At 37.2% G+C, this 25,214-nt stretch overlaps 1 protein-coding gene across 5 annotated transcripts in view; it reads right to left on the reverse strand.

The window, feature by feature from the left end:
- ZNF169 (zinc finger protein 169) overlaps positions 1-25,214 on the reverse strand; it is a 51,652-nt gene that overhangs the window by 12,711 nt on the left and 13,727 nt on the right. For 3 of the 5 annotated variants that reach the window (XM_057720521.1, XM_057720519.1, XM_057720520.1), the window contains exons 3-4: positions 10,190-10,316; positions 9,617-9,712 (exon numbers count right to left, since the gene is read on the reverse strand). In XM_057720521.1, coding sequence (XP_057576504.1) covers positions 9,617-9,712; positions 10,190-10,316 — 223 coding nt within the window. The remainder of the gene's footprint in view (positions 1-9,616; positions 9,713-10,189; positions 10,317-25,214) is intronic. The other 2 variants (XM_057720524.1, XM_057720523.1) reach the window with 1 other exon arrangement.

A 25,214-nucleotide genomic window follows, 5' to 3' on the forward strand; every position in this document is an offset into this window, starting at 1 on the left:
CTTACTTGCAAATAACATAATCATCTATGTAGAAAATCCTGTAGAATCTACAAAACTACTAGGACTGAGAAGTAATTTTTTGCAAGTTTACCAGATATAAGATCATTATAAATAAATTAACTGTATGTATATATACTATCAACAAACAATTGAAAATTGAAATTTTAAAGTACCTTAAATAGCATAAAAATATGAAACAGAGCGATAAATCTGATGAGATGCATAAGACCTGTATATGAAAAAGTACAAAACAATGCAGACAAAAATTAAGAAGTCCCATAAAAACAGAGAGACTGTGTTCATACACTGGATAACAAAGTATTATTTAATGTAAATTCTCCTCAAATTGATGTAGATTCAACTCAATCCAAATCAAAATCCAACAGACTTTTTTTTGTGTGAAAATTGCCAAGCTGATTCTAAAATCTATGTGGAAATGCAAAGAATCTAGCACAACTAAAACAACTTGAAAAAAGAAAAAATGTTAGAAGCTTTATACTAAGTTCCAGACTTATTATAAAGCTGCACTAATCAAGTGGTATTGACATCAAGATAGATAAAGAGAGGAGTGGGAAAAATAGAGTCCAGATATAGACCCATACACAACTGATTTACCACAAAGGTGCACAGGAAATTCAGTAAAGAAAGGGTTGTCTTTTCAATAAGTGGTACTGGAAAAACTGAATATTTGTAAAAGAATGAAAGGAGGGAAGGAAGGGAGGGAGGGAGGGAGGGGAGCAGAGGGGAGGGAAGGAGGGGGGGAGGGAAGGAGGGGAGGAGGGAGGGAGGGAAGGAGGGAGGGAGAGAGGAAGAAAAACTACTTAAATGCAAACCTGGTACCAAGTATAAAAATTTACTCAAAATAAGATATAGACTGAAATGCAAAGTACAAATTATAAAACTTTTAAAAGGAAAAATATATGAAACTCTCTATGGCCTTCATTTTGGGAATAATTTCTTAAATACATCACCAAAAATGAAATTCATGAGAGAAAAAATTGAAACTTGGACTTCACCAAAATTAAGAAATTCTCATTGAAAGACATTATTAAGAGGATAAAAAGAAAGCCACAGAGAAAATACCTGTAAATCAAATCTCTGCTAATGGACTTCAATACAGAATATACGAATAATAAAAACATAAGAAACCAACATTTCAAATGGGCCAAAGATTTGAGAAGACATTTCACCAAAGAAGATATTCAGACAGCCAATAAGCACAAAATTCTCAACATCACCAGTCATCAGGAAAATGTCAAGTAAAACCACATAAGATGCCACCACACGGCTATAAAAATGTCTAAAATTAAAGTCATAATACCAATTGTTGACAAATATATGGAGCATCCAGAACTCTCACACTGCTGGTGGAAATGTGAAATAGTGCAGCCACTTTGTGAGTTTCATAAAAAATTAAATATACCTTGTATCATCCAACCCAGCCATTCCAATCCCAGGTATTTATCCAAAAGAAATGAAAGCATATGTTTATACAAAGACTTTTCATCAAAACTGGGGACTACTCAAATTTCTTTCAACAGATGAATGGCTAAATAATTGTAATATCTATATTACTACTCATAAATAAAAAGAAATGAACTATTGATACAATATTATGGATAAAATTCAAAATAATTATGTTGAGTGAAAAGAATCCAGTATGTATTCTATATGATTCAACTTATATGAATTCTAAAAATGCAAACAAATCTATGATAGAAAGCAGATCAGTGGTTGCCCAGGTACAGGAGGAAGGGGAGGACAGGGATGGGCAGGAGATAGAGATTACAGTGAGGCACAAGGAAAGGTTGCAGTGATAGTGTAACAGGGAAGAGCGAAATCAGACTCCATCTGTTTCTTTGACCTTAACCTCTGCTTTTCGATGCTTTTGTTATTATTATAATCAGACATGATGGCCTGCCTCAGGGAACCCTGCCCCTCTGCCTGAATGTTAAACTAAAGTGCCTGTTCAGCTCACAGGCAGACAATCTGCCCTGCCCACCTGTGTGAATGGCTGCAAGAAAGAAGAAATTAACACATCACCTCACTGAGGCTGGTCATTCCCAGAGATGTTTTGCAAGATTGATGGCCTTTTTACTTTACTTCCCCACTGCCTCTCCCTCTCTATTCTACCTTTTTACTTCACTTCCCCACAGCCTCTCCCTCTCTGATTCTATAAAAGAAACTGGCATCCAGACCCCGATAAGATGGTTTTTAGGAGACACTAGTCTGCCGTCTTCTCGGTCTGCCGGCTTTCTGAATAAAGTCGTATTCCTTGCCTTAACACCTCATCTTCAATTCACTGGCCTGTCATGCAGTGAGCAGAGTGAGCTTGGACTCGGTAACAAATTTGGCTTAGCCAGCCAGGAGACTTGCTGCTCGTTGCTAGTTGGCCCCAGTCAGGGAATACTGGGGCAAGGCCCTAGCAGCTGCCAGGACCATTTGTCCTGAGGATCATCCCTTCAAAGTTCCCTAAAGTGGCACCAGCTACCCCAGTGCTTGGCAGTTAAAGCAAGGAATTGACAAACTTCAATTTGGGGCTATGAGTCAACAGACTTGATTCAATTCTGGAACTTCAGTTCCATCTGGAGAACTTCGCTTCCATCTGAGGAACTTTGGTTCCATCTGGGGCTATGAGTCATGGGACTCAATTCGATTCTGGAGGGTAAGTTGCTCCAGTGTGCATGCTGAGAACATATTTCCAGCCCCCCCCCCCCCAATCTGGGCTTTTCCTTTATGGGACAAGCCAATGTGGTTGGGGTACCCTGTTGGAGGGGGGGATTGTTGTTGGACTCTACCTGATTCTGAGAACCAGTTCACTGGGAACTAGTTCGTTGGTTTTCGTCTTGGTTTTGTGTGTATCAATGCTAGAATTTGTGCCTTTTGTGTTGGAATTTGTCTGCATCTTTTGTGTCTTGGGTGTTATCAAACATAAAAGTGAAAAACACTGCATCTATCCCAAAGCACAGCCCTTTGGGGGCGTATCTTAGATAAACAGGCAAAACACAGCCGTGAGCCAATGACTAAGAAAGGCATGATATACTACTGTAATAGGGTGTGGACCTAATATATGTTAGGATCAGAAGAACCATGGCCCCGAATGACTCACTCAATTATTATACAATCTTGCAGTTAGAAGTGTTTTACAAAAGAGCAGGGAAAAGAGAAGAGATTCTATATGTAGGAACATTTATGCTACTGCATCAGGAGGAAAAGGAGTCAGAGGACTGCCACCTTATGGTGCAGCGGTCTGAATGGAAACCCAAAGGGAAGCCTGTTCTAGAAGGGAAGAGGGAGAAAACGAGAGTGGGGACACGTTATTTCAAAACTTAAACCCCCCTTCAGCCTATCCAGTTCCCCCAGTGGCCAAGCAGGCTACTTCAGCAGTTGTTCCAACTGCCCCCGCCCCCCAAGCTGCCATCATGTTCACTGCCTCCTGTTTCCCCTACACATGGGGATAAAACAGAAGTTTCTGTGTTAACCACCGGAGCACAGGGACCTGGTTTAGTTTCACTATCTAAGACCCGGCAGGGCACCCAATTTGGACTGGGAGTCACTTCTGCAGCAGGGCAATTTCCCTTGCCCCAATATCCTGTAAGAGGCCAGGGGACTCCCCTGGACTTGAGGCATCCAATTCTGATTTCCCTACAGGAGCCCTGGGTAACACTGACAGTGGGGAACAAGTTGACTGACTTTCTAATAGATACAGGTGCAACATATTCTGTGGTAAACACCAAGGTGGCATAGAAAACATCTCAGTCTATCCTGGTCATGGGAGTTCCTAAAGTACAAAACCATTCATTCTTATAACCTCCAGAAGGCCAACTAGGGGACCCCACCCTACAGGGCCATGGATCCTGAATCAACGTGGATCCCTCCTAAGGTACAGGCCCTTTTGGCTGGGCACTACATGGCCCAGTCTGTCCCAGACATCAGGCACAAAATTCAGAAAGCAACTGCTGGTCCTCAGACTCCAATGAACAATTTGTTCCAATTGGTTTATTCAGTATAAGCCAATTATTGAATATATTATTATATTCAACAATAAGGATACATCCAAAAAGGCTGAACGCACTCAGAGAAATACGCGAAAGGCCCAAATGACTGCAGTGGCTTTGTCTGCTCAGAGACCAACAAAGGGGAAACAAAGTTATCCTAGAAGAAACTTTCCTGTATCTTTGAGATGCAAATGTCCTATCTGGTCTTCTCAAAAACCCTTATCTCTACCATCTTTTTAAAATGCAAATTTTGAAAAAGAGGGTACAGTAATTTAGAACTTGACTTGTTTTCCATAAATATTAATAAAAAAGGGTTTAACCATCTAGACAAGTGAGCTTGATTTGTTCTATCTGCCAGAAACCCAATTTTAATCCAACCTGTTGTAAACTCATGGGTTTTACATTGCTGTACCTGACTCGGCTGAAATTTTGAAATAAGAACTATGATGTTTCTCTGTTTGTGTGTGTGTATGTGTCTTTATCTCTGGACAACATTGCTGAGGTTAATCTGTAAATAAGCTCTATTTAATTGGCTTAAAGAAAAGCATTTACAAACCAAATAATTCTAAATACAAGAGAAATTAAGCTGGATGAGTTTCAGGTTCATGTAAACTGGGAAATATTTAGTCTTAATGTTTAAGTTTGTTGATCTAATTAACATAGACATGTCTTTAGAGCCATCAACATTCAGTATAGTACTTTCACTGCATCTAGATTTAATAGAAGTTAAATGAAATCTTATTATATCTGTTGCAAATCTGTCAGCAAGAAAAATGATATGATGAAAGCTTAAAGTAAATATAAACAAGATAAGAGCTTTTAGGTAAACTCTATGAGAATAATTATGTTCTAAAATCATCTTGTTGAAGGAATCGGTAGAGGTAGGCAGGACACCGAGGCTTGTAATACAGGAAGCAATGTTTATTGTACCGGTACAGGCCCAGTGGACTCACATCGAAAGACTGAGCCCCGAAACAAAGAAAAGCTTCCCCTTTTATAAACCAGTTCCCACGCTTTCTGGGAGCCTATAGCTATGTTTATCTAGGCAGGGGCAAGGTACAGAGGCCAGAGTGCAGAAGTTAGGTTTTCCCTTATCTCCTTGACTCAGATGTCTGGGCTGTTTATGGCAGAATCTCTGTAAAAGAGGCCATAAGTTACTTATTCCCTGAGGCTTGCATTCTCTTCTGTTTGCCTCCTCCTTCCCTGCTTTTATTATTAACCTGCCTCAATCTAAAGTAGTTTCTTCAGATTTTGGTAACTATTACTTGTCTCTTTGTTTTCACTAGAAATTAAGGTTTTTAAGAGTTGGGGATTCTAATTTAAATATATAATTAAAGCTACTGAAAATAATAAAATATTTCAGTATGGCAGAATGTGTGTTTTCAGTCAAAAAAGTATGAGAAATGGAATTATTTACTGAGAAAGTTTTGTACATGGTCAAGATTAACTAAATTTAGATTGAATTTAACTAAGTAAATGGACTTTGTTAAGTAAGCTAATACAAGACTGGAACTTGATCTGTTAGAAGTGCTCCTTTTTAATAATAGATTGTATGAGTTTCTGTGCCTTTAGGTGATCTGTGTTTGTTTTCTTTCAATTGTTTTTGTGACTTCGGTTAAATAAATAAGTATTGTTTCACAGTGACCTATGATTCTGTTGTGTTTTAAAACCTTTTTGGTATTTTTAACAAAATTCCCAAGTATCAAAATCTGACTAAAGCTTTTTAGCCTCCAGTGGGGATATATGTATAAATACAGCTGATTCACTTTGTTGTACAGCAGAAACTGGCACAACAGTGTAAAGCAATTATACTCCAATAAAGATCTGAAAAAAAAAAAAAAGCTTTTTAGCCTCCAGCTGACTCTGGGATACTTCAAAAGAACATCTCTGAGACATCTCAGAGAGAAATGTCAAACTAAGTTTATTTGGTATTTTAAATTACTTCAAAAACATTGTCAAGTGATTGGAGATGAACCTTAGGTTATAGTATATGGATAAATGTCATTTATATAGATATTCCAAAATTTATATGGAATCCCTAACATCTGATATGTTATTAATCATAATACTAGTTATTCTAAAATGTTATATCCAAGTTTCCCACTAATTGCATTGTACTCAAATCTTTAACCATGCTATTTTAAGTTCTGTCCTGATGCTTTTACAAAATGAAAATTTTCAAGAAGACTGATAAAAAAGAACTTTTAAACAAATATAAGTTTCCGATAGCCTTTCAATAATATCACTGGACTGGGTAACAAATGACAAAACTAATGGGAAACTTGATTATTTCATCCAGATCAACAGGAATTAATTACATGAGACTGAATGAACTGGTAAATATGATTTCTAACTTTACGACTTTTGGAAATATACTGGCTTTAATCCTTGTTTTTCGGAAAAACCTTTTCTCTTATGCTGTGACCTACAAGTTGATAAAGCATGTCTTTGTGAACAAAGATGAAACATTTATCTTTTTCTCTCTACCTGATCCTGCCAGAATTTGCCTCCAGCTGGCTCTCCTATGGACTTGATATTATGCTAATCACTGTTTTAATTTGTTCATTGTTTCCAGATTGTTTGTGCTTTGTGCCTCCCTGCTGCACTATGCCCTTGTCAATGTTACTGGCTGTATTACTTATATCCTGTCTATTTTATAGGATTGTTGTCTCTTACAGTACCCAGTGTGTAACCAGGCCTCCAACAAAACTTCTATGGCTAAACATCTTCAGGAAGTAGATCAAAATAAATTTAATGATGTGATTCTAGGTACGGGAAGAAGCAAGAAGGGAAAATGTCTCCTGGATCATAATTAAAGGATCCAGAGAATCTTTAATTATCAATAGAGCCTAATCCAAAAATGTACACCTGGAGTGGCATATCAAGAATTTTCGCCTCAACTGGGATGAGCCTCCCACCACCGTGGGAAAAAATTTCATCATGAAATGTCTCCCAAATACTCATCAAATTCCTGACCAAGAGGAGAGGATCAGTCATCAGTGGCTGCAGCCCTCCAACATGAGCTGGTGAACCCTGAGGAAACTCAGGAAGGAGAATACCTGCTATCTAGAGGCCATCAGATTGCAGCCACTCCCTATGGTGAGCCCTGAGGAAACTCAGGATGTAAAAATACAGGATACAGGCCCCAGACAACTGCGGTACATATGAAAAAAAAGAAAAAATGATTTCAGTGAGCCCAGACTCTTGCATCTTCCCATACATAGAAAAACGCTAAATTCCTTGAGATGCGGCCTCCTGGACTTGAAGCCCTCAAAATTCCTATGACTCTCAACTTTTGGGGTGTAAATATTTTTAAGTCTACAGGTGGAAAGTAGACATTTCCAAATCAGAACAAAACACAAATCTCAACATCTGGAACACTGACACTGATGGCGGACACTCCCAGAAAGATCCATCTAATGGAACAGTTAGAATGATGCCACCCCTTTTTCCACAAGATTGTGGAGTGGACATTGACAGTGGGGAATTGTAACAGGGAAGAGCTAAATTGGACTCCTCATTCAATCTGTTTCTTTGACTTTAACCTCTGCTTTTCCCTGGTTTTGTTATTATAATCAGACATGATGGCCTGCCTCAGGGAACCCTGCCCCTCTGCCTGACTGTTAAACTAAAGTGCCTCTATTCAGCTCACAGGCAGACAATCTGCCCTGCCCACCTGTGTGAATGGCTGCAAGAAAGAAGAAATTAACACATCACCTCACTGAGGCTGGTCATTCCCAGAGATGTTTTGCAAGACTGATGGCCTTTTTACTTTACTTCCCCACTGCCTCTCCCTCTCTATTCTATCTTTTTACTTCACTTCCTCACAGCCTCTCCCTCTCTGATTCTATAAAAGAAACTGGCATCCAGAGCCCAATAAGATTTTTTTTGGAGACACTTGTCTGCCAGCTTTCCAAATAAAGTTGCATTCCTTGCCTCAGCACCTCACCTCCAATTCATTGGCCTCATCATGTGGTGAGCAGAGTGAGCTTGGACTCAGTAACAATAGGTATGCTCAGTATTTGAATCATGGTGATGGTTTCATGGCTGTGCAGATGTCAAAACTTAACAAATTTTACCTTATACCTTACAGTATAAGGTATAATACCTTATGCCATAATAACATAAATAATTATTATACTATAATTATATAATAGTCCTTTTTTAAAAAAAAAAGCACTGAGTTTGCTATAAACTACAAGCGCAGATATACGGTTGTATTTAGAAGCAAAAATAAATAAATAACAAAACAAAACTAAAATGCCAGGAATGTTGAAAATAAAAGAAAGGAAAAAAAGTCAGGCAGAAATTTATCCTTACCTGCCAACATTCACATAAAATTAATTCCACTTGGATTAAAGACCTAAATGTGCCCAGAATGTATACAGAATTTCTACAAGTCAATAACAGAAATGGCCCAAATCAAAAGTAGGGACGTTCCCTGAACAGTCAAGTCACAGAAAAGGAAACACCAATGACCAATCAACATAGGAAAAGATGCTCATGCTCACTGGAAAGCAAAACCCTTATGCGACTTCACCACAAACCGAACAGATGAGTGAAAAATGTGAGGATGTGGAACAAGAACTATTCACTGCTGCTGGGAGTGTAAAATAGCATTGAACAGCTTTAGAACACGATGTGGCATAACCATAGCAGGCTGAGGCTACCCATGCCCTTGAATCAGCCACTGTGCTCCTAGGTATGCATCTTGAGAGAAACTCTTGCAAGTGTTTCCAAGGAGGTAACAAGAATATACAGCAACATTATTTCATAGCCTAAAATTAGAAACTCAATGTCCAAAAGAAAGGAAATGGTAATTCAACTGCATTAAAATATTCATATAATGGAATCATGTATAACAAGTTTTAAAAGTATAAACTAAACCTACACATTTTAATGTGAATCTCACATAAAGCTGGTGAAAAGGCATGTTCCAGACGGAGGTATACAATATGACACTATGTACTGAGAAGTTTACAGACATGGAAAACAGCTCTCTATATGGCTGAAAGACCTGTTGAATGGATAAAAAAGCTAAAGGCAGTCACAGGCATGCTAATGCTGAAGCTGGATTCTCAGGGATGGGGTGAAGGAGTGGGACACAGCCAGGAAAGGTATGGGCTGTCACCTGGTCTTCTAAGGGTCTATTTCTTAGGCTGCAGGGAAGGCAGACTGCCACTTGTATAATTCTTCACATCCTGTTGTAATCTTAAGTAATCCATCATAAAATAAAAGAAAGTTATGGGAACTTATGGGGTAGAACTGATGCACAAAAATATTACCAGGTTAATAGAAACTGGACAGAATCTAGCAGGGGTAGGTGACTTAGTCTCAGATGGCAAGTGCTATGTTAAAGATCAGGCCAACCAACCAAAGTTCAAGAATGGGGAGATCCTAGAAGTGCTGGACAAGGGATACCAAGTGAGCGGAGTGTGGCTCTGTGGGGGAGGAAAGAGGGGGTTGCCAGGGAAGCCCCCTCTGGGCTAAGCAGGATGGCATGGAAGGGAGGCCTGCAGAAGAGCTTCCTCCCCAGAAGCTCACAAATACTCCTCTTTCCTCATCTGCTGAGTGCCTCACTGCCCTGTCTCCTTGTCTGCCTGCTGTTTCCCACTTACCTGGACAAAGGTCCAGAAGACATTCACTCTTCTCTCTCCAGGGCTCGTCCCCTTGCTCCAGTTGTGTGATGAGTTTTGGTTTAGGAAAGGCAATTCCTACTCACAGGTGAAAAAATCAAGGTGACCTTGGGTTAGTGACTTAAGAGGCTATCAGAGAACTCAGAGTCAGCCAGGGAATGCAATGACTCAGAAGGTAGAGAAGCACGGCAAGGGGGATGGAGGGAGACAAAGATTCTCTGAATGCTGAGAAAAAATGACTAAGGGGAGTGGGGGAATCCTGGATCTAAAGGCAGTAAATGATTCTCCCCTGTGCCTGAGTGAATACAAATACTCCCCTATTTGAAGCAAGACCACTTTGGAGGCAGGCCCGGCCTTGGAAGAGGCCTGTAAATGCAGTGTCATACCACCCACACCCACACACAACTTCATTATTCCCAACTCTACAGAATCCACACATTCTCTAAGATGTAGGGAAAATATTGTGTTTCTTTCTGAGCCAAAAGCATGGTTGATGCTCCATAAAATCTTAAAATGCCCACAGGCAGAGCTGAGACGTGAGACAGTCATCCTTACCCAGCGACACCATATGGCTGTAGTTCTCCAGCATTACGTCCCGATACAGGGTCCTCTGAGCAGGACTCAGTAGCTTCCACTCCTTCTGGGTGAAGGCCACAGCCACATCCCTGAAGGTCATTAATGCCTGTAACACAAACACATCCCTGCTCACCAAGAAGCCACCCATGCCCAGGAGTCAACTTAACCTAAGCCACTAACGAGGGCCGGGGCAGTGATAAGGCTGGTGTGGGGCACACGGTGGGGCACACAGGTGAGATCCATGGTCCTTCTTTCAGTCTGAACCCTTCTGCCATGTGTTCAAGACAACTGATCCTCTTCCCACACTGCTGGTGGGTCTGTTCAGAGGTTCTCTGTTCTGTTCTATTGATCTCTACATGTATGATGCTGTGAAAAACACAGATTTGATTACTGTAGCTATATACTGTAGGTCTTGAGATCAGGCAGACTGATTCCTGCCCCTTTAGTCTTCATTTTAAAGATTACTTTAGCTATTCTAGGCTATGTGCCTTTCCATATAAATTTTAGAACAATTTCATCTATATCAACCAAAAAACCTTGCTGGAATTTTGACAAGACTTGCATTACACCTGTATATCAATTTAGGAAGAAATGACATCTTTACCATGTTGACTCTTCAAATCTATGAACATGAGATGTCTCTCCATTTACTGAGATGTTCTTTGATTTTTCTCATCAGTGTGCTGTGGTTTTCAGCAAATTCTATATATGTTTTGTTAAAAAACTGATTCCTTCCTTTTTCTTTTTTTAGTGATTTAAATGATATTGTATTTTTAGTTCAGTGTTCATTGCTATGATATAGAAATAAATTGTATGTTTATCTTGAATCCTGCAATCTGACTGAACTCACCTATTATCTCCAGGAGTTTTTTTCTCCTAGATTCCTTAAGATTTCCTATATAGACAATCATGGCATTTGCATATAGGGATAGATGTATTTCTTCCTTTATAATCTATATGCACTTTATTGCCTGTTCTTGCCTTACTGCAGAAATGCTAGCACAATAGTGAATAAGAGTGGTGAGAGCAGACATCCTTGCCTTGTTCTTGATATGAGGAGGAAAACATAATGTCCCAAAGCATTAAGAATACTGTTCCACAAAAATACCACATCACACCCATTAGAATAGCTATTACCGAAGAAACAGAAAAGAACAAGTTTTGGAAGGGTGTGGAGAAACTGGAACCTTTGTGCATTGTTGTGGGAAAACTAAAATGGTGTGGTTTCTATGGAAAAGAGTTCAGCAGTTCCTCAAAGAGTTAAACATACAAACAACAAAAAAGTTAAACATACAATTTATAATATGATCCATCAATTTTAATCCTGGATATCATCCCAAAGAATCAAAAACAAAAACTCAGATACTCATACACCAATGTCCATAACAGCATTATTCACGATAGCTCAAAGGTGTAAATAACCCAAATGTCCATCAACAGATAAACAGATAAGAAAATGCAGTACATATATACACACAACTGTATATTATTCAGCCTTAAAAAGGAAGGAAATTCTGATACACGCTACATCAGAGATTAGCCTTGGCAACACTATGCTAGGAGAAAGAAGCCAGTCACGTAGGACAAATATTGTTTGATTCCACTTATAGCAGGTACCTGGAACAGGCAAATTCATAGAGACAAAGTAAAATAGAGGTTACCAAGAGCTACGGGGAGTGGGAAATGGGGAGTTATTATATAATAGATAGAGTTTCAGTCTGGGAAGATGAAAAAGTTCTGGAAATGAAGAATGCTGATGACTGCACAATGTTGTGAATGAACTTAATGCCACTGAACTGGACATTTAAAAATGGTGAAAATTTTGTTATGTGTATGTATATGTTTATATTTTTTTAAAAAAAGAATAATGCTACCTATAGATGTTTTTGTAGATGTCCCTAATCAAGTCGAGGAATTCCCATGTTTCTATTGTTCTAAGGTGGTGGGTTTTTTCTTCCCCCACAAACGGTTATTGGGTTCTGCCCAATGCTTGTACTGTATCAACTGATATAATCATGTGGTTTTTCTTCTTTATCCTGATAATATAGGGGATTACACTGAGGTTCAAATATGGAACCAGTCTTGTGTCCCTGGAATAAACCATACTTGATAATGGTGTACAATTATTTTCACATATTGTTGAATTCAATCTACTAAAATTTTAAGGATTTTCGTATCTATATTCATGAGAGATGTTTGACCTGTAGTTTTCATTTTTTCTATTGTCCTTGTCTGGTTTCATTACCAGCATGATATTTGCTCCATAAAGTGAATTAGAAAGCGTTCTCTCCTATTTTCTGGAAAAAGAAAATCATGTAGCACTGGTGTTTAAATCTTCTTTGAAAATTTGGCAGAATTCCACAGTAAAGTCACCTGGGCCTATAAATTTCTTTTGTGGAGTTTTCTAATTGTAAATTGGACTTTCTTAATAGTTATAGCCCTGTTCAAATTATCTATTCCATATTGGCCAAGTTTAAGTAGCTTATGTTTTTCAAGGAAACGAGTCCCTTTTCATCTAAGTTGTCAAATTTATGGGTGGATATTCCGTTGATGGCTACAGAGTATGTAGTAGTATCCTTGTTTCATTCCTGATACTGGTAATTTGTGTCTACTCTTTTTTTCTTAGTGTTGCTAAAGTTTTGTCAATTCTATTGTTTTCAAAGAATCAGCTCTTTGTTTCACTGATTTTCTCCATTGTTTTTATTTTCAGTTTCACTGATTTCTGCCTTTATCACTATTATTTCCTTCCATTTGTTACTCTGGGTTTATTTTGCTCTTATTTTTCTAGGTTCTTGAGGCAGAAGCCCAGATTATTGACTTGAGACTTCCTATTTTCTAACAGATACATTTAATGCAACAGGTTTTCTCTCATGACTACTTTAGCTGCATCCCACATACTTTAATATCTTGTGTTTTCCTTTTTACCCACTTTCATGCATGTTTTTATTTCCCTTGAGACATCATTTTTGATGCACAGATTATTTAGAAGTATGTTATTTTCTAAGTGTTCAGAGATTTTTCTGTTAACTTTCTCTTATTGGTATCAAGTTTGATTCTATTGTAGTCAGATAACATACTTTGTATGATTTAAAATTTTTTAAATGTGTTAAATAAATTTTTGTGTCTTATGAGTTGTTTTGTGGCTCAGGATATCTCTATCTTGGTACAGTCATCCCTCAGTCTCCACAGGGGATTGGTTCCAGAACTCCCCCTCAGATACCAAAATCCACAGGTGCTCAAGTACCCTATATAAAATGGCATGGGAAAAGCTAACACCCACCCTTCTCAAACTTCCAAAACATTGCAGAGGAAGGAACACTCCCAAATTCAATCCATGAGGCCACCATCACCCTGACACCAAAACCAGACAAAAATATCACAAAGAAAATTACAGACCAATATCACTGATGAATATAGACACAAAAATCCTCAACTAAATACTAGCAAACAGAATCCAACAACACATTAAAAGGATCATACACCATGATCAAGTGGGATTGATCCCAGGAATGCAAGGATCCTTCAATATATGCAAATCAATCAATGTGATGCACCATATTAACAAATTGAAGAATAAAATCCATATGATCATCTCAATAGATGCAGAGAAAGCTTTTGACAAAATTCAACACCCATTTATGATAAAAACTCTCCAGAAAGTGGGCAATGAGGGAACCTACCTCAACATAATAAAGACCATATATGACAAACCCACAGCAAACATCATTCTCAATGGTGAAAAACTGAAAATATTTCCTCTAAGATCAGGAACAAGACAAGGATGTCCACTCTCTCAACTACTATTCAACATAGTTTTGGAAGTTTTAGCCACAGCAATCAGAGAAGAAAAAGAAATAAAAGGAATCCAAATTGGCAAAGAAGAAGTACAACTGTCACTGTGTGCAGACGAAAAATAGAAAATCCTAAAGATGCCACCAGAAAACTACAAGAGCTAATCAATGAATTTGGTAAAGTTGTAGGATACAAAATAAATGCACAGAAATCTCTTCCATTCCCATACACTAACAACGGAAGATCAGAAAGAGAAATTACAGAAACAATCCCATTTGCCATTGCAACAAAAAGAATAAAATACCTAGGAAAAAACCTACCCAAGGAGGTAAAAGACCTTTACTCTGAACACTAAAAAACACTGATGAAAGAAATCAAAGATGACACAAACAGATGGAGAGACATACCATGCTCTTGGATTGAAAGAATCAACACTGTGAAAATGACTATACTATCCAAAGCAATCTACAAATTTAGTGCAATTCCTATCAAATTACCAATGGCATTTTTCACAGAACTAAAACAAACCAAAAAAATCTTAAAATTTGTATGGAGACACAAAAGACCGCAAATAGCCAAAGCAATCTTAAAAAAAAAAAAAAATGGAGCTGGAGGAATCAGGCTCCCTGACTTCAGACTATACTACAAAGCTACAAACATCAAGACAGTATGGTACTGGCACAAACACAGAAATATAGATCAATGGAAGAGGATAGAAAACCCAGAGATAAATCCATGTACCTACAGTCAACTAATCTATGACAAAGGAGGCAAGAATATACAATGAAGAAAAGACAGCCTCTTCAGTAACTGGTGCTGGGAAAACTGGACAGCTACATGGAAAAGAATGAAATTAGAACATTCCCTAACACCATACACAAAAATAAACTCATAAAGACCTAAATGTAAGACTGAACACTATAAAACTCTTAAAGGAAAACAGAGGAAGAACACTCTTTGACATAAATCACACCAAGATCATTTTTAACCCACACTCTAAGGTAATGGAAATAAACAAATGGGACCAAATGAAACTTAAAAGCTTTTGTACAGTAAAGGAGACCATAAACAAGATGAAAAGACAACCCTCAGAAGGGGAGAAAATATTTACCAATGAAGCAACTGACAAGGGATTAATCTCCAAAATATACAAACAGCTCACATGGCTCAGTATCAAAAAAACAAACAACCCAATCAAAAATTGGGTGGAAGACCTAAATAGACATCTCTCCAAGGAGGGCATACAGATGACCAAGGGGCACATGAAAAGATGTTCAACATCACTAATTATTAGAGAAATGCAAATCAAAACTACAATGAGGCATCACCTCACAGCAGTCAGAATAGGCATTACCAGAAAATCTATGAACAATAAATGCTGGAGAGGGTGTGAAGAAAAGGGAGCCCTCTTGCACTGTTGGTAGGAATGTAAATTGAATCAGCCACTATGGAGAACAGTATGGAGGTTTCTTGAAAAACTAAAAACAGAATTACCATATGACCCAATAATCCCACTGCTTGGCATATACCCAGAGAAAACCATGATTCAAAAAGACACATGCACCTCAATGTTCACTGCAGCACTATTTACAATAGCCAGGACATGGAAGCAACCTAAATGCCCATCAACAGACGAATGGATAAATAAGATGTAGTATATATATACAATGGAATATTACTCAGCCATAAAAAGGAACAAAATTGGGTCATTTGTAGAGACATGGATGGACCTAGCAACTGTCATACAGAGGGAAGTCAGAAACAGAAAAACAAATATCCTATATTAACATATATGTGTGGAATCCAGAAAAATGGTACAGATGAACCTGTTCTCAAGGCAGAAATCGAGACACGGATGAAGAGAACAAATGTATAGATGCCAGGGCGGGGGGGGGGGAAGCAGGGGTGAGATAAACTGGGAGATTGGGATTGACATATATACACTAATATGTATAAAACAGATAACTAATGTATAGCACAAGGAACTCCACTTTGCTGTACAGTAGAAACTAACACAACACTGTAAAACAACTATACCCCAATAAAAAAAATTTATAAATAAATAAGTAAATAAAATGTCATGGTATTTGCATATAACCTACACACATCCTCCTGTATACTTTGTCATCTCCACAGATTACCTATAATGCCTAATACAATGTAAATATTATGTAAATAGTTGCTGGCACACAGCAAATTCAAATTTTGCTTTTTGGAACTTTCTGAAAAAAATTTTTTTTACATTTTTGACCTGCAGTTGGTTGAATCTGCAGATGTGGAACCCATGGATATGGAGGAATATGCATTTTGCCATTGTTTGGTGGAATGTTCTGTAAATGTTGATTAGATTCTGTTGGTTGATGGTACTGCCGTGCTCTTACTGATCTGGGGTCTAATTATTCTATACAACATTGAGAGAAGTGTGTTGAAGCCTCTAACTGTTGATTGGTCTATTTCTCCTTTCGGTTTTCTCTTCACTTCTTTTGAAGCTCAGTTATTTGATGCATACACATTAAGGATCCCTATGTCTTCCTGATGAACTGACCCATTTGTCACCCTCTGCATCCAGTAATTTCCTTTGAAGTCTATCTTACCTGATACTAATATAGCCATCCTTGCTTTCCTTTGATTAATGTCTGCATGATGTATCTTTTTTTTAAATTCTTTTATTTCTAACCTGCCTACACTGTTATGTTTGAAGTTTCATTTAGACAGCATATAGAGTTTTTTAAAAATCCACTGTGCCAGTGTCTCTTAGTTGGTGTATTTAGACCTTTTTAATTTTGTTCCCTATGCTTCTGTTTTCTTATTACTGACTTCTTGTGGGTTACTTGAACTTTTTAGAATTCTGTTCTGATTTATCTATAGTGTTTTTTAGTGTATCTCTTTGTATAGCTTTTTAGTGGTTGCTCTAGGTGCTACACTATATATATATATAACTTATTGGTCTGCTTGTATTGTCATTTCACCAGTTTGAAGTATGAAAACCTTACCTCCCATTACATCCTCTTGCCCTCTGTTTAAAATGTAATTTTCTTAGGTATTTACTTCTTCTATATACATTTAGAATCACTTCAGACCATGTAATAATTTTGCTTCAACCATCAAAATTAGTTTAGAAAAATTCATATATAAGAGAAGTACCTACTCTATTTACCCATATTTTTCATCATGGTGTTTTCTTTCTTCTTGATTGTGCCAAGGGTCCCCAAGGCCACCCCCAGGTTTGATGTTTACTAGGAAGATTCACAAGATCAATCATACCTGGCTATAATTACAACAAAAGGATACAAAGCAAAATAAGCAGAGGGAAATGGTATGAGTGATGACGTCCAGGGGAAACCAGAAATAAACCTCCAAGAATCTTCTCCCAGTGGAGTCCCCACATGACCCATTTAATTCCTCCGGAAAGGATCTGTGACATGTGCTAAATGTTGTCTAACAAGGAAGCTCATCAGAGGCTCAGTGCCCAACTTTTTTAATGGTGGGCTGGTCACAAAGGTATCTTCTGCCTAGCACATACTGAAATTCAAGATCCTACGAGGAAAGCATAAATCACATCGTTTGCATAGTTTTAGGCACAGAGAGCCATTCATATCAGTTCTGGGAATGGTGCCAACCCACCTAAAATACAAAATCCCCATTCTAGCCAAAGGACAGTCTTGTCAGCAGGACTTTCTAAGGATAGGAGTCTCAAGCCTGCTATGTTAAGTCTTCACTGCACACAGATGTTCCAATGTCCTTTTACTGTTTCCTTTTTGTTTATAAAATTGCCTTTCCTCATTCTCCTGGACATATTCTGAGTTTTTCTTCATCTGGGAATGGACTGATTTGCCTTCATTTCTGACAAATATTTTCATTTCATGCAGGATTTGGGTTTACAATTCTTTTCTTTCAGCTCCTGTAAAACATCACACCACTTTCCATCTAGCCTCTGTCATTTCTGATGAGAAATTCGAGTAGTTTTCTTCACCTGTAAGAAATGTGTTATTTTTCTCTAGCTGATTTCAAGATGTTTTCTTCATTTCTAGTCTTCAGAAGTTTCATTATAATGTATGTTGGCATGGATTTCAGTGGCCTAATGTTTGGGATACACTCAGCTTTTTGAATCTGTAGGTTTTCATCTCTTGTCAAATTCAGGAGCTTTTCAGCCACTAATTATTCTAATACTTTTTCAACCCTGCCTTCTTTGCTGCTTCTTTCAGAACTGCAGTAACACAAACATTAGATATTTTGTTATACTCTCACAGTTCTTGAGACTCTGTTCATCTTTTTCCTAGTATATTTTCTCCCTGTTGCACAGATTGGGTATTTCTATTAGTCCATCTTTTAATTCAGTTTCTTTCTTACCTCTAATCTGCTGTTAAGCCCATCTACTGAGCTTTTTCTTTCAGGTACGTATTTCTCAGTTCTGAAACTTCTATATGCTTATTCATTATATCTTCTACTTCTTTGCAGAGGCTTTCTACTTTTTCATTTATCTCAAGTGTGTTCTTTTAGTTGTAGATATCCAGTTGTCCAAGCACCACTTGTATAGATGGTTCTTTTCTAATTGAATAGTCTTGGCATCCTTGTCAAATATCAATTGACCGTATATAACAGGGATATTGTTCTGGGCTCTCAGTTCTATTCCACTGACCTACGTTTATACTTATGGCAGTATGACGGTGTTTTGCCACTGTTTGTAGCTTACTACTAAGTATTGAAAACAAGCAGAGTGAGTCCTCCAACTTTCTTTTCCTTTTTCAAGATTGACTTGACTATTCAGGGTCCTATGAAATTCCAAATAAATTTTAGGATAGGTTTTTCTATTTATATAAAACATGAATGCTATTTTGATAGGGATTGTATTGAATACATAGATCACTTTGGATATTACTGTCCTCTTAGCAATATTAGGTCTTCCAATCCATAAACATGGAAAGTTTTTCCACTTATTTAGGTCTCCTTTAATTTCAGCAATGTTTTGCACTTTTCAGTGAACATTTACTTTGCCTCCTTGGTTGAATTTATTGCTGAATATTTTATTATTTTTGATGCTATTGTAAATGGAATTAAAAAAATATTTCCTATTTGAATAGTTCTTTGGGAACATACATAAATACAACTGACTTTTGTGTGTTGATTTTATGCCCTGAAACTTTGCTGAATTCATTTATTAGCTCTAACAATTATCTTGTGGATTCTAGGGTTGTATAGATTTGAGACAATGTCTTCAGTGAAGAATTAATTTTACTTCTTTTCCAATTTGGATGCCTTTTCTTTTTCTGCCTAATCATTACGGCTAGAAGTGCCAGTACTATGTTGATCAGAAGTGGCAAAAGCTGACATCCGTACAAGGTAACTTGTACTGTTCTTCAGGGAAAAGCTTTCGGCCTTTCATCATTAAGAACAATATTATTGTGAATTTTTCATATAAGACCTTTATTTTGTGCAGGAAATGTTCACCTATTCCTAGTTTACTGAATGTTTTTATTATGAAAGAGTGCTGAATTTTGTCAAATGCTTTTTTGTCATCGATTGAAATGATAGTGTGGTTTTTATCCTTCATTCTCTGAATGCTGTGTATTATAGGATTTTAATATTTTGAAAGATCATTGTAAATCTCACTCAGTCACAAGGTACAATCCTTTTAACATGCTGCTGGATTCACTTTGAGAGCATTTTGGTGAGGATTTTTGCCCCTATATTCATAAGGGATATTAGTCTGTAGTTTTTTTTTTTTTTTTTCTTTGTAGTATCTTTGTCTGAGACCTTTGGAGTCAGAGCAATGTGTCACAGAATGAGATACGAAGTGTCCTCTCCAATATTTTGGAATAGTTTAAGATTTGTGTTAACACTTCTTTATATATTTAGTAGAATTAACAACTGAAGCCATCTCATTGTGATCTTTCTCTGTTGAGAGGGTTTTTAAATTACTGATCCAATATCCTCACTAGTTATAGATCTATCCATAATTTCTATTATTTCCTGCGTCAGTTGAGATAGACTGTGCATGTCTCAAAATTTGTTCATTTCACCTTGGGTAGCAAATTTGTTGGCATACAGCTGTTAATAGTACTCCCTTATAATCTTTTATATTTTTTAAAACTTGATAATAAAGTTTCCAATTTCATTTCTGATTTTAGTAACTTGAGTCTTCTTTTTCTGTTAGTCAATTTAGATAAAGGTTTGTCAATTTTGTTGACCTTTTTAATGAATCAACTTTAAGTTTTATTGATTTCTCTATCATTTCTCTATTCTGTATTCTATGTCTTTGTTCTTTTATTATTTCCTTCCTTCTGCTAGCTCGAGTTTAGTTGGTGCTTCTTTTTATAGTTACATAGGTTATACAATTAGGTTATTAATGTGAGTTCTCCTTTAATATATGCATTTACAGCTATAAATTTCCCTCCAAGCACTGCTTTCACCATATTCCATAAGTTTTGGTATGTCATGTTTTCATTTCCATTTGTCTCCTGAAGTATTTTCTACTTTGTGATTTTTCTTCTCTGATACATTAGTTGTTTAAGAGTGTCCTATTTAGTTTCCACATATTTGTGAACTTTCCAAAGTTCTATTATTCATTTCTAGTTTCATTCCATTGTGAACAGAAAACTTACTTTGTAAGATTTCAATCACTTCATACTTAAGACTTACCTGTGGCCTAATATATGGTCTGTCCTGGAGAATGTTCCATGTGCACTTGAGTGGAATATGTATTTTGCTGTTGTTGGGTGGTATTTTCTGTACACGTTAGGTGCAACTGATTTATAGTGCAGTTCAAGTTCTATATTTCCTTGCCGATCTGTCTGGCCACTCTATGCAGTATAAAAAGCTGGGTATTGAAGTCACCAAACATTATTGTAGAACTATTTTTCTCTCAATTCTGTCCATTTTTACTCTGTATACTTTGGGACTATATTGTTAGGTATGTATATATTGACAATCGTTGTATCGTCTTTCTGTAGTGAACCTTTTAGGAATATATGATGTCTTTCTTCATTTCTTGTTATCTTTTCCTAATTGAAAAATCTATTTTGTCTCATGAAACAGCCATCCCAACTCTCTTTTGGTTACTATTTGTATGAAATATCTTTTTCTATCCTTTTACTTTTCAACTTCTTTTATGTCCATATATCTGAAGTGAGCCTATGTAGGCAGTATATGCATAGATCTTGGGTTCTGTTTTTTTTTCAATCCAAACTGCTAACCTAGGTCTTTTGATTGGGGAGTTTATTCCACTTACATTTAACTGATTACTGAAAAGGAAGGATTTACTTTTGCCATTTAGCCATTTGTTTTCTGTGTATGTCTTTTGTTCCTCAATTCCTCCATTATTGCCTTTTAAAATATTTACTGATTTTTTTCTTGTATTTTTCTCACTTCTATTTCCTTCTTTCATTTTCTGTATATTTGTAACTATTTTCTTAGTGGTTACCACATTAACATGTTAAACTTATAAAAATCTACTTCGTTTCAATAGAAAACAAACACTCTGCTCCTACACTTTTCCATCCCTCTCCCCTTATTCTGTAATTTTCCAAGATTACATTTTATACAGTGTATGTCCATTAACATAGATGTATATTTTTTGTGTTTGCCTGAAATCATATAGAAAAAGAAGTTATAAAGCAAACAAAAAGCACAATACTGGCTTTTATACTAGCCTACGTACTAGTGTTCACTTTTCTTTCTTATGGTTTAGAGTTACCATCTAGTGTCCTTTCAGTTCACCTGAAGATTTTTTTTGTTTTGCTTTTGTTTTTGGTTTTTTGTAGAGTAGATCTACTGTTAATGAGCTCTCTCACATTTTATCTAGTAACATCTTAATTTCTCCCTCATTCGTCAAGAATAATTTGCCAGATATAGAATTCTTAGATGACAGTTTTTCTTCCAAGACTTAAAATATGTCATCCCACTGACTCACTGGTCTTCATCATTTCTGATGAGAAACTGGCTGTTAATTTATTCAAGCGTTCCTTGTAGGTAACAAAAAAATTCTCACTTGCAGATTTCAAAATTCTGTCTCTCTATAATATGTCTTGGTGTGATCTTTTTGAGTTTATCCTACTTGGAGTTTGTTGAGTGTCTTGGATGTGTAGATTTATGTGTTTTATCAAATTCTGGAAGTTTCCGGATATTACTTCTTGAAATTTTCTCTCTCCTTTCCTTCTGCAATTCCCATTATGTGTATGTAAGTAAACCTGGTGGTGTTATACAGGTCTTTCAAGCTCTGTTCATCTTTTGTTAATCTTTTCTTTCTGTTCCTCAGAATGGGTGACTTCAATTGAAGTATTTCCAAGTGCAGACTTAATTTTGCCTGTTTAAATATGCTGTTGAACCCCTAATGAATTCTTCACCTCAGTTATTGTACTTTGCAGCTTCAAGATTTCTATATTTCTTTTATAATTTCTCTTTTTTGATATTCTTTATTTGTTCAAACATTGTTGACCTAGTTCCTTTCATTCCATGTCCATGGTTTCCTTTAGCTCTTCATGCATAGTTAAGATAGTTTGTTTAAAGTCTTTCTGCCAGGGCTTCCTCATGGATAGCTGGTAGGCAGACAGTTTAAAATGCCAGTTTAAAGTGTGGCAGTACTGTCCTGCCACAAAGTAAGGATCATCTTTCTTCACCAAATCTTCCAGTTTTGACTAGATTCCAAAGTTTTACCAAAGTTAATTCTGACAGTTTCTGGCAGCTCATTAGCTGTTTTTGAGCAGGTACGATCATGGATTTCCCTTCCTCTGCCATTTTTGATATCACAAAAATTTTTTTTAATTGTATGATTCCATTTATATAAAATATCCACAACAGGTAACTCCACAGAGACACAAGTGGATTAGTGGTTGTTAGTATCTGGGAAGATAGGGTGTGACTGTTTAATGACTCCTTTGGGAATAATGATAAAAATGCTGGAACTAGATAGAGGTGATGGTTGCACAACATTGTGAATGTACTAAATACCACTGAATTGTACATATTAAAATGGCTACCTTTATGTTATATGAATTTCACATCAATAAAAAATTTTAAAGTCACATTCAAGGAGATGTGTTTCCAAGGGTACTTTTCATATCCTAGTAGATGGCCTGGAGTAATAATACTTTCAAAAGATTGGAAAGATATTATTTACAGGGCTCCTATAATCTTACACACACTCAGAATCTTCCTCATGTTCCTTACACTTCCTGGTGTCAATACTTTGATTTGGAGTCAGGCTCCATATGGACTTAGCACATGCAAGCTTCCAACATGTCACTTGTATCTATGGCCTTTCTCCCTCTATCAGTTCTCTTGACACTGAACAAATCCAGAGTTTCACATTCACTGTATTGGGTTCTCTCCATCCCTGTGAATTTTCACTTGTGTACTCTCTGATGCTTATTGTAACTTTTGATTAAAGGTTTTTCCACACTCATTTGTGGGGTGCTATGGACTACATTGTGTCCTCCTAGAATTCATGTTGACCCCTAATCCTCAATGTATCTATATTTGGAGATATGGCTGGCAAGGAATAAGGTTAAATGAGATCAGAAAGGTGGGGCCCTGATAGGATCAGTGCCTTATAAGAAGACACCAGAGCTTACTCTCCTTCTGTCTCTGCTATGTGAGCATACAGCAAGAAGGCAGTGGTATGCAAGCCAGAGGAGAGCCCTCACCAGGAGTCAAATTGGCTGATACCCTGATCTTAACTTCCTAGCCTCGAAAACTGAGAAATAAATTTCTGTTAAGTCACCAGTCTATGGTATTTTGTTATGGCAGTCCTAGCAGACTAATACAGATTTTGGTACTGAGAGTGGGGTACTGCTGTAACAAATTTCTAGAACTGTGGACGTGGCTTTGAAACTGTGTGATGGGTAGAGACTGGAAGAATTTTATGATGCATGCTAGAAAAGTCTGATATTGACATGAAAGGACTGTTGGTAGAAATACAAACATCAAAGGTGATTTTTATGAGGGTTCAGGAAGAGAAGAGCTGAAAAGAAAACTTTCATCTTCTTAGAGAATACATAAATAATTATGAAAAGAATGATAGCAGAAATATAGATGCTAACGGCCCTTCTGGTGATGTCTCTGATGGAAATGAGGAACAGCTTCCTGGGAAATGGAGGAAAGGTTATCCTTGCTATAAAGTGGCAAAGAACTTGAGCACACTGTGTTCTAGTGTTCTGTGGAAGTTCAGCTGAACTTGTATGTGATGAGACTGGATATTTAACTGAGCTTCATAACAGTGTTGAAGGAGTAGCTTGGTTCCTCCTGACTACTTATGGTAAAATGTGAAAGAAGAGAGATGAATTGAAGCAGGAATTGTTAAGTAAAAAGGAACCTGAACTGAAGATTGGACAATTCTTAGCTTACCTACATTGCAAAAAAAGAGAGAGAAAGCTTGTTCTGAAGAGAACACTGAGGACATGTCTGAACAACTTGATAAGGTGATTAGTATGGGTGTGACCATGAATTTAATCAGCCATCTCTGCAGAAAACAGGAAGAGATGGAAGTATACCAGCAAAAACACTGCATCTGGGGCTAAAGTAAACAAAGAAAATGGGATGGAATAGGCAGAGTGTGAATATGCATTATCCTTCAAGGAAAGAGAGGTTATTCATAAATTGTCAGGGCTGCTAATCCTACCACAGGCCCAAGGGGCAAGGCTGCCACTCCTTGCTTACAGCAGGGCCCTCTCAGAGAGCCACAGAGGCAGGATCACCACTCTGAGCTGAAGGCACACTGCCAACCCAGTAGGCCTGGAGAGTAGAACATCAAACCAGAGGGTTATTCTCCAGCCTTAGGACCTAATACAATTTACCTTGCTAGGTTTGGGACTTGTTTAGAATCCTTCACCCTATCTTCTTTCTGGTCTCCCTTTTAGAATGGGAATGTGTATCCTACTCCAGTCCATCATTTTATTTTGGAAGTACATAACTTGTCTGGTTTCACAAGTTCACAGCTGGAGAGGAATTTTACCTTAGGATAAATGATACCTCTATTCATGTCTCACTTATATCTGATTTAGATATTTAGATGAGATTTGGGCTTTAAAGTTGATGCTGGTATGAGTTAAGATTTGGGGGGCTGTTTAGATGGAATATTGTATGCTCATATCAGAAGGACATGAATTTTGAGAGGCTGGGGTTGGAATACCATGGACTGAATCATGTCCCCCAAAATTATGTTGAAGCCCTAACCTCAATTTGGTTATACTTAGAGATAGGGCCTCTAAGGCAGTAT

Source organism: Hippopotamus amphibius, chromosome 2 (assembly GCF_030028045.1).
Source record: "Hippopotamus amphibius kiboko isolate mHipAmp2 chromosome 2, mHipAmp2.hap2, whole genome shotgun sequence".
Taxonomy (NCBI): domain Eukaryota; kingdom Metazoa; phylum Chordata; class Mammalia; order Artiodactyla; family Hippopotamidae; genus Hippopotamus; species Hippopotamus amphibius.